General features: G+C 33.6%; 1 protein-coding gene across 1 annotated transcript; it reads left to right on the top strand.

The window, feature by feature from the left end:
• The first annotated feature begins 4,659 nt into the window (after positions 1 to 4,659).
• On the top strand, positions 4,660 to 10,212 carry LOC107631736 (integrin-linked protein kinase 1). Its single transcript, XM_016335275.3, has 12 exons — positions 4,660 to 5,691; positions 6,118 to 6,192; positions 6,298 to 6,402; positions 7,017 to 7,102; positions 7,355 to 7,475; positions 7,646 to 7,725; positions 7,864 to 7,926; positions 8,044 to 8,165; positions 8,491 to 8,576; positions 9,096 to 9,220; positions 9,303 to 9,434; positions 9,918 to 10,212. The coding sequence occupies exons 1-12, from the start codon at positions 5,251 to 5,253 to the stop codon at positions 9,922 to 9,924; spliced, it is 1,443 nt and encodes a 480-aa protein (XP_016190761.1). The 5' UTR covers positions 4,660 to 5,250; the 3' UTR covers positions 9,925 to 10,212.

Raw genomic sequence — 10,212 nt, 5'->3', positions numbered from 1 at the left:
ATAAATGTATACAAGTATATAATGTAGAAAAATTGTGGTTATTATTATTTTTCTAATTTTATTATCATACATATATATATATATTAGTTTAATGTTAATGCATTCGTAAAAAATTTTATACAATTATCCTTTATGGATGTGTTTATATATTTTTTAAGTAAGAATTTAATTTTGATATATTATCAACATAAAACAATTTTGATGTATTAAAATAAAATTATTTTAAATAATAAATTTAAAATAGTTATTTTTTTCATAATACAAAATTGATTATTTGTGTAGAATTATTTTATACGGATTTTGTATGAAAATTAAGTCATAGAATAAAAAATGTTATGTGTACACAAAAAAAAATTATTCATTAAATCAGTAGTATATACTTGTATATAAATATATATTATTCTGAAATATACTTAAAATGGATTAATTGGTAATTGGACTTTGTAAAGAGGTTGAAGGTGATGATGTAGGTGTCTGGAGCGCCTTTACATTAATTCCGAAAGTGTGGTTACATCAATTCTGAGACAACAGTTAAAAATACATGCAAAAGAATTTCGATTTATAAGTTAGTAAGAGTTTTAATAAGTTTATAAAAATTTGAATTGAAAAATACATGAATCGAATGAGTTATTTATAGAGAATAACGAGGAGCTATTATTCTTTCCTAAATGTATGAAAAATGAGGGGGTGTTAGGGGTCAATAGATTTTATGATTTGTAGTCATCAGTTAGTCATTACTAATATTTTTAATAGTGTGAGATTATTTACTTTTCTTTTGATGATTAAATACTTACCAAATTTTAATAAAAATGCTTACTTGATAGACTTTTTCATTTATGAATTCGTCCCTATCCATAGACACAAACATATATAAAAATAATCTGATATATAAACATCATACATTAATGCATAATTTTAAAAAGAGAAAGTATAGGGAGCTATATATGTTGCGTACAATGCATACAACGGGGTTAATTTCAAATTAAAATTAAAGTATCGAATGTTTATTTAAAGCGATTCAATAGGATATCAGATGTTTATTATCCCTGGTATTCGGATGGTTATTTCGGATAGTATGGGTGTATTGTGTTTGATAAGTTAGTAGTATTTTATCTTGGATGTTCGAACCTGTACGATAACGGATGGTTACTTCTTTTTATTGGGCCAAAGAATCAGCCCATTGTACACATTGTATACTTATTCCATTGGCTCCCTAGCGGGATTCTTTAAAAAAAAAAAAAGGAGTGCTAAGGGGCCAACAGATTTTATAATTTGTAGCCATCAGTTAGCCATTACTAATGTTTTTAATAGTGTGAGATTACATCTAATGGTATGAAATTATTCACTTTTCTTTTGATGGTTAAGTACTTACCAAATTTTAATAAAAATACTGATTTCATAGACTTTCTCATTTATAAATTCATCCCTATTCATAGACACAAACATATATAAAAAATCTTATACATAAACATCATGCATTAATGCATAATTTTTAAAAGAGGAAGTATAGGGAGCCATACATGTTCCGTACAATGCATACAACAGGGTTAATTTCAAATTAAAATTAAAATATCGGATGTTTATTTAAAGCGATTCAATAGGATATTAGATGTTTATTATCCCTGGTATCCGGATGATTATTTCGGATAGTATGGGTGTATTGTGTTTGATAGGTTAGTAGTATTTTACTCTGGATGTTCAAACCTGTACGATAACGGATGGTTACTTCTTTTTATTGGGCCAAAGAATCAGCTCATTGTACACATTGTATACTTATTTCATTGGTTCCCTAGCGGGATTCGAGGAGTGATAGGGGGCCAACAGATTTTATGATTTGTAACCATCAGTTAGCCATTACTAATATTTTTAATAGTGTGAGATTATTCACTTTTCTTTTAATGGTTAAGTACTTACCAAATTTTAATAAAAACGTTGACTTCATAGATTTTCTCATTTATAAATTCGTCCCTATCCATAAACACAAACATATATAAAAAAATCTGATACATAAACATCATGCATTAATGCATAATTTAAAAAAAGAGAAGAATAGGGAGCCAATACATGTTCCATACAATGTATACAATGGGGATTAATTTTAAATTAAAATTAAAGTATCAAATTTTTTTCATAAATGAATTTCTGTTGCAGTATCCATTCTTATCTATCATATGCATGTATCTTTCTTTCTAAATTGGGTTTGCGATAAATTGTCTTCTATGATGAGACAGTTCTTTTGGAAGGGTCAAGTTGATGGCAGAGGACTTTCTCTTATTAATTGAAAGACCGTGATCACTCCAAAAAAAATTGGTGGCCTGGGTGTTAGAGATCCTGTGTAATAAATTGGTTTGGCAACTTTTTTCATTGTCAGGACAAGCCTTGGGTTACTCTATTGAGGGCGAAGTATTTGAGAAATGAGGGAGTTTTAGATTACCATGTCCCTTGCAACGCTTCTCATATTTGGAAGATTATCTCAAAGGCTTTTGATGCTCTTAAGGATGCCTTCTCTTGGTGTGTTGGGTCACTTGATCAATCTTTTTGGTTTCACAATTGGAGTAATGAGGGTCCAATTGCTCAAGATCTCCCTTTTATACATATATCTGACTCTTATTTAACTATTAGAGACGTTTGGAAAGATTGTCAATGGAATCTCCATGATGTTTTCTCTAACATTCCAGAAGACGTCAAACAGCGTTTGAATGCTTATAATCCGAATTTGAATGCTGGAGAGAGTTCAGGTTGGTCGTGGGGTATTGCATCTTCTAGACTCTACTCAGTTAGGAGTGAGTACAGTTGGCTAGCCAAAAGAAAATTTGACTGGAATGAGCATGATAATTGGTTGTGGGTATGACGACTGTATATTCCTAAGAAGTACAAGTTCTTGATTTGGATCAGTTTTCATAATACTATTCCTACGACAGAGTTTCGTTTGTGTTGTGGCTTAGCTTTATCTAGCACCTGTCATTAGTGTCAGAATGGTTCTGAATTCATTCTTCATTGTCTTCGGGAGTGCCCTAGTGCCAAGGAGGTCTGGAACCTTTTAGGCATGTATTCAGATAACTCGGATTTACGTGATTGGATCTACAGAGGTGTAAGGAGTGGAGATGTTTTTCTTTTCTTTTCGACCATCTGGTGGATTTGGAGAAGTAGGAATCATGACTTATTTAATATAGATGACTCTTGGAGTGCTAGTAAAGTGGTGAGTTTGATTCGTAGTTCAGTAAGGGAGTTCCACACTATTTTTGCTATGCATCAATCTTTGTCTCCTCCTTCGCTCTGTTTGCATTGGGTTCCACCTCCAGTTCATTCTGTTAAACTGAATTGTGATGCTAGCTGTTTTGCTCCTTTTGACTATGTTAGTTTTGGTTGTATCATTCGCAATTCTGATGGATATTGGTTGAAAGGTTGCACTGGAAAAGTCGAAGTGTGGAGTGTTCTTTTTGCTGAATTGTATGTAATTTGGAGAGGTTTACTTCTTGCTTGGGATAATAAATTTCGTGAGGTTATTTATGAAACAGACTGTTTAGAAGCTCTTTTCTTGGTACACCGAAGAATGCTTGGTAAGGATATTCCGGAATAGGATTTGGCAAAGTATATACAGGAGGTTGTGAATTGGAATTGGAGAGTCTCTATTCTTTTAATTTAAAGAAATGTAAATAGTGTTGCAGATTGTATGACTAAAGCAACTGTTTCTGATGCAAATATTCATTCAAATTAAAGTCAACTATAGAGTAAACTTTAACATCTAATAAATTTAGATATGAACCTAGCCAACTAATTTAATTTTATCTCTATTTCTTTCTTTCTTTTCTGTTTAGTCACAAAAAAAAAAAAAAAAACTAATTCACTGGCTTGATGGGATCCAAAACTGTAATGACAAATAAAATCCATTTGACCGAGTACCTTTGCTATCCTAAATTCCTTATCAAAATATCACCATGTTCTTAATCAACTGTGTTTGTTTTGGTTTTTTTATTGGATGGAAATTATAAAAAGTTGTTAGTACGAACGAATAAAAGTTAAAATAATGAGACCAACTTTTAAATATGCTGATCGATACTTTGATAGAAAATCCACTATTTATTATGATTATTCAATTTACACAACAGTTTATTACTGTGTAGTGATAGTAAGGTGTTAACTAAAATGTCCGACTGATCTAATTAAGGTACAATGATATAATGAATCCATTGCGTGTGGCACCTTTATTTATGGATTTAACACTTATGGATCATAAATAACGTGAGAAATGGTCTAAGATTATATATAATTATATCCATATATTAAAAATTATTATAAAAAATAAATTAAACAAAAATTAAATACAAAAAAAAAAGACCCGTATAATTGTCCTTTTATTCATAGAGAACACTGAAAACGTTATTGCACCTTCCTGTCAGGTGTCAGCTTCTCCAAATAGTTGCAAAAAAAAGGTAAAATTAGGCACTCCGATAGTTAAATAAATGATAAATCATCAGGTGACACCTCAAGACAGCGTTAAAAAAATTGAGAGTCAGAAAAATTGAGACAGTCTCGCCATTTTTCACGGTAACGCCTGGAAATACAGGTCGTTCCATTGTCCTTTCTGTTTCTGGGTGGGTCCCTTTGACAAAGTCAATCGCACAAAATAACAAAAAATCCCTAAAAATGAAAAATCTCATTACTTAGAAAAAATAACAAGAAGAATAATAAAAGTAGTAATTGATACGCAAAAAGAGATGACATGTGTTGTTATACTCGTTTCTCATGATAATGCATATTTTATCTAGTGTGTCTTCTAGTCACCACCATTATTATTAGAACTCATCCTTTCCATTATGCCGAACTAATCATCATTCGCCCCAAAATATAATTTAAAAAAAAAAAAGCAAAAGAATTTCAATTACTTATTTTTTTATTCGTTCTTCTTCTTCTTCATTAACTTCACCCTCCCAAATTAGCAAACTCACGCAAACATTTTCCTTTCTTTTTTAATAAAAAAAAATAAATAAACAACTAAATCAGCTAAAAAAACCTTACTCCATTGAATGTTGAATTGAATAAGATTGGTTTTGTTATGTTGTTATTGTTGTTACATTCATTCGTTCATTCATTTTCTCTTTTAAGTCCAAGCATGTAGAGAGAGAGAGAGTAGAGAATCGGAGATTATTATCTGCGATTGATTTGTTGATTGGCTGAGAGATTCTTCGATCTGAACCGTTCGATCGACCGGAGACAACGAAGGAACGGACAGACGGACGGTCAATCGCGATGGAGAGCATTGCCGCGCAGCTGAAGCGCGGCATATCGCGGCAATTTTCGTCGGGTTCGCTTCGTCGGAACATGAGCCGCCAGTTCACGAGACAGGCGTCGCTGGACCCTCGCCGGAACAATCTCAGGTTCAGCTTCGGGAGGCAGTCGTCGCTCGACCCGATCCGGCGAAGTCCGGTGACGCCGAGGGACGGGGAGGACGACCAAGAGCTCACGGTTCCGGACAACCTCGATTCCACCATGCAGCTTCTGTTCATGGCGTGCAGAGGTGACGTTAAGGGCGTTGAGGACCTCCTCAACGATGGCATCGATGTAAATAGCATCGATCTCGATGGACGCACTGCGCTTCACATCGCCGCTTGTGAGGGCCACGTTGAGGTCTGCGCTCTCCTTCTCAGCCGCAAGGCTAACATCGACGCTCGGGATCGCTGGGGCAGCACGGTAATTTCCTACACTCACTCTCTTCTTTCCATCTTCTTTTTCCGATTATAGAAAGTTGACTAGATAGATTCTCACTCTCTTCTGACTCGCGATCTTATGCAATTATTATTGGTGGCACTTTTTTTTTTCCTCCGAATTTTGTTATTGTTTTTCTCTCTGCTCAATTATTTACATTTACATTTTTCTAATATATAATGTCGGATAATAATTTTATTTATTTATTTATATTTATCTTTAGGTTTTTATATAATTTAAAATAAGTTAATCTGAATATGTCCAGAATTTAATAATATAGTACTATCTGAAATCAATCACGATGTCAGAGCCTCAGAGTCCGTTTATTATGCTGAAAATTAGAAATTAGATTTTCGGCAACATTTTTTTTAGAGGAAAAATTTAAGGTGTAATGTATGAGTTGATTTGCAGGCAGCGGCTGACGCCAAATATTATGGAAATACAGAAGTTTATTATATGCTGAAGGCCCGTGGAGCAAAAGTGCCGGTATTATACCCTTTGTTTTACTGATATCATGTATCTGCAAAATAAGGTCGAAGTGAATTATTGCATCGAATTTGGAGACTTATTGAATAATCTTTGTTGTGTTAGAAAACCAGGAAAACTCCAATGACTGTTACAAATCCTCGTGAGGTTCCAGAATATGAACTCAATCCCTTAGAACTCCAGGTTCGGAAGAGTGATGGAATTTCAAAGGTATGCTCTTTCTTTCTTCAATATTTCTTAGAATAAACTTTGACTTCGAGAAGTTCAATTTTTAATAAAATGGATGTGAAAGAAACAACTGTCTCAATCTGGCAAAATATAGCATTTTTTTTTCATACTATATTCATAAGTAGAAATTTGATTCAATTTTTTTGTAGAAACATCCGTATAATTATTTAGTATAATTAGTTAGAAGGTAAATAAAAAAAACTGAGATAAAATTCGTATTAAAAATGCTGTGTATAAATACATAAATTGTTTTATACATTTTTAATATGTATTTTATACGTGATTGATTTAATGGTTAATTTTTATATACATATAGCATGATTGTTTGATATTTATCGCCTTAATTTTCATTTGACCTGTTAATTTTTGTTGTTTGGATTTGCTTCATACGAATACAGGTGGCGTCTAACGTATAGTGTTATTTTCCCCAATTTAATGCTTTTTCTTATGTATGAAGTTGTCCAATACTTGTTGAAACTGAGTTCACTGGATCTACAAACATCTTGCATGATCAAGCTAAATATCAATATATGACTATATATTAAATTTATAAGCTTGAGTAGTTCATCACTCATCTTTCATCGATCTCTTTGTAGGGGGTATATCAAGTAGCTAAATGGAATGGCACAAAGGTTGCAGTGAAGATACTAGATAAGGACAGTTATTCAGATCCTGATAGCATGTATGTATACACATCTCAGCAATATTCCATATTTGTTTGTCTATGTGTGTGATATGCTTCTTGTGACTCATGATTCAACTGGACCATTCTATGCTTATCCTACTTGGCTATGATTTTGTTTATCTGCATTTTTTACTACTACTTTTCTTTTTGATTTCCAGTCAAGTTGATGACTTAAATTGCTCTTTGTTTCTATAGTTTTAATTGCTTAACCTTGGCACTGAATTTTTATTATTTCTATAATTCACTCAGAAATGCCTTCAAGCACGAGCTCACGTTATTAGAAAGGGTACGGCATCCTAATGTGGTCCAATTTGTTGGAGCTGTCACTCAAAATGTACCAATGATGATTGTGAGAGAGTACCATGCTAAGGTAAGCTTACCCTTCTTTCATCTCTCTCTTTTCCAGAGGTGTTCTTGATGAGAAAGGGGAGAGAGAAGGTGCAGGTATCAAACAAGAAGGAGCATGAGAATTAATACATCTCCATCAGATGACATATATCCAACTTACTATACAGTGCTCGTACCTATGTTAATTTTCAGGGTGACCTTGCAAGCTATATTCAGAAGAAAGGCCGGCTTTCCCTATCAAAAGTTCTACGGTTTTCTCTTGATATTGCTAGGCAAGTACCATTTTAAGGAACTCTATGCTGCATGAAATCTTTCAGAACAAGTCTTTACAATGCATTCAATGATTATAGATTTATGCAACATTCTTCCGGGTTATTTATATAAGATATTTGATAATTTATTGTTAGCAGGGGAATGAACTATCTTCATGAATGCAAACCAGAACCAGTTCTCCACTGTGATTTAAAGCCAAAGTAAGACCATTTAAAACAATTTGGTGTCTATTTACAATTTAGAAGTGCATTTTAATTTAAAATTTTCTCATTGGGATTACTGTTCCTTTAATATATGAAATTTTGGTAAGGTGCCAGAAATATTTTGCTGGATAATGGAGGTCAACTAAAGATAGCTGGGTTTGGAAATGTGAGATTATCGCATATCTCACCTGATAAAGCAAAGCTGGCAGAGCCTGTCTCCAACATTGACCTTTTAAGTAAGTTTTAAGTGCCAAAATCTTTTAACTCTGGTTTCATATCCTTCCAAATTGATCGGAAGTTTTCATTCTTCTGTTGTCCATTCATGCATTAAGAGTGTTTGAATTTGTAACAGCTATTTAAAAGTTGATTAGTATTTGGAGGCATTTGTAACTGACATAGTAGGCGCTTTGTGCAATGTTGTTTGGGAAAATCCAATTGTTTGCAAATTATAGAAAGAAAAAAAAATTAGATATGAAAAATGTATTTGTAATGCTACTACTGCTACTGAACACTGGAGTTGCTAATCTATATATATCTTTTCTTGTGGTTCAACAATTGTAGGCGTGTACTTGGCTCCAGAGATTTACAAAGATGAAGTATTTGACAGAAGCGTGGACGCATATTCTTTTGGTCTCATCTTATATGAGGTACCAACTATTAAAATTTTGATATATTAATTGTTATATTACTAGATTTGCCAATGTTGAAGGTGATTTTCTCGAGATTCTTGTTTTTTGAGCTTTGAGAATTGGGACACCATCCGGCTTTGCGAAAGCCATCTGGATGTGAGTGTAATTGGATCCTGGCACTTAATTGATGCACGTAAGTGGAAAAATTATGGGCTGTTCAGTGGTCATTACTCATTAGCTAGAGATTTTGTCTAGTGACAAGCACACCATCAACAACTGACATGAAAACCAAAGTCATGAGTTCATACTGAGTAGTTATGCATTGGTGGTATATGTTGGGGAAGGGATGAGTTTGACAAAAAAGATTGTCTTCACATCTATTCATAACGTTCATTTGTCTCCCTTATAGTCCTATTTAAGGGGATGTTGTTCCTTAGGATTCCTGAGTTCTTAATTTGGTAGTCCCTTAATATTCCTGATACAGTTCTAATTTAATGAATACCAATTCCTTTTGTATTATTCCTTCTATGGACCCAGATGATTGAGGGTGTACAGCCCTTCCATCACCACTCTGCGGATGAGGCCTTGAGAATGATGTGCCTAGAAGGGAATAGACCACCATTCAAGGTCAAAGCAAAACATTATCCTCCGGATTTGAAAGAGTGAGTGAATTTTCAAGTAAATAAAAGGTAGATCTTCATTTTAATTGTAAAGGTGTCTTGTCTTACTATCATGGTGTTGCAGGTTGATTGAGGAATGTTGGGATCGAGAACCTGTTGTCAGGCCAACATTTTCCCAGGTCATTGTACGGTTGGATAAAATTGTTTCAAATGGTTCGAAACACGGATGGTGGAAAGATACTTTTAAACTTCCTTGGTATGTTTCCTATTATCATTATATAGATTTTAATTTCTTTGGAGTAATTGTAAGCATGATAGTTTTCACGTATACTTTGAACTACTAGAATTAGTCACTCTCACTCCCATGCGTGAAATGAAAAACAAGAAAGTTGGACAGAATATAGCGAATTAGCGATGATGAATTAAATTTTTGAAATTTGTTGGTTGGGGAAAAACTCACTACAAATTTGTGCATTACTTACTTTTTACCTTGAATGAAATAAGACAAAGGGATAACGAAGTGAGGTTGCACAATTTTCTTAGAATCTTCATTTCTTCTAAAGTTAGGTGTATATGATAGGAATATTTGCTTTGGACCATTTTAGTTGGGTTTGAGACTTTGAGCAATGATTTTTGTATAGAGGACATAACGCATAGTATTTACTGTTCCCTTCATTAATGAACTGCTGCTATTGGGTTCTCACCTGGCATTACCATGTGAATATTTCAATATGTGCAGGAAATAAATAACAGAGGAGGAAGTACCACAGAGCACAAGAGGAGAAAGACCGAGGTTCCATCCTCAGATACGATTTGTGAGGCTCATATTGATGTATAGTTAATAGCCATTGCAATTAATAACTTGGGAACTCAAATAAATATGATTGGATTTGAGCATAAAAATGAAACTCCTGCGACTTCACTTCCGTTCTCCGTCCGATAGAGGGAGAGTTTGGAACAGCTCCTCTTTGTAAACTAAAATGTTTCATAATTCATACGGTGTAGAGATCCTTTACTCTCAGAAATTTTCTGAT

This window comes from Arachis ipaensis, chromosome B3 (genome assembly GCF_059453495.1).
Source record: "Arachis ipaensis isolate K30076 ecotype BB chromosome B3, ASM5945349v1, whole genome shotgun sequence".
Classification (NCBI taxonomy): domain Eukaryota; kingdom Viridiplantae; phylum Streptophyta; class Magnoliopsida; order Fabales; family Fabaceae; genus Arachis; species Arachis ipaensis.
This window is presented reverse-complemented; position numbering and strand designations above follow the sequence as displayed.

Bases quoted from the DNA above. Each gene is read 5' to 3' on its own strand.
- LOC107631736 (XM_016335275.3), top strand. From the start codon at position 5,251: ATGGAGAGCATTGCCGCGCAGCTGAAGCGCGGCATATCGCGGCAATTT. The intron at 6,403-7,016 runs GTATGCTCTTTC...ATCTCTTTGTAG, and splicing joins AGAGTGATGGAATTTCAAAG to GGGGTATATCAAGTAGCTAA. The intron at 8,577-9,095 runs GTACCAACTATT...CTATGGACCCAG, and splicing joins TTGGTCTCATCTTATATGAG to ATGATTGAGGGTGTACAGCC.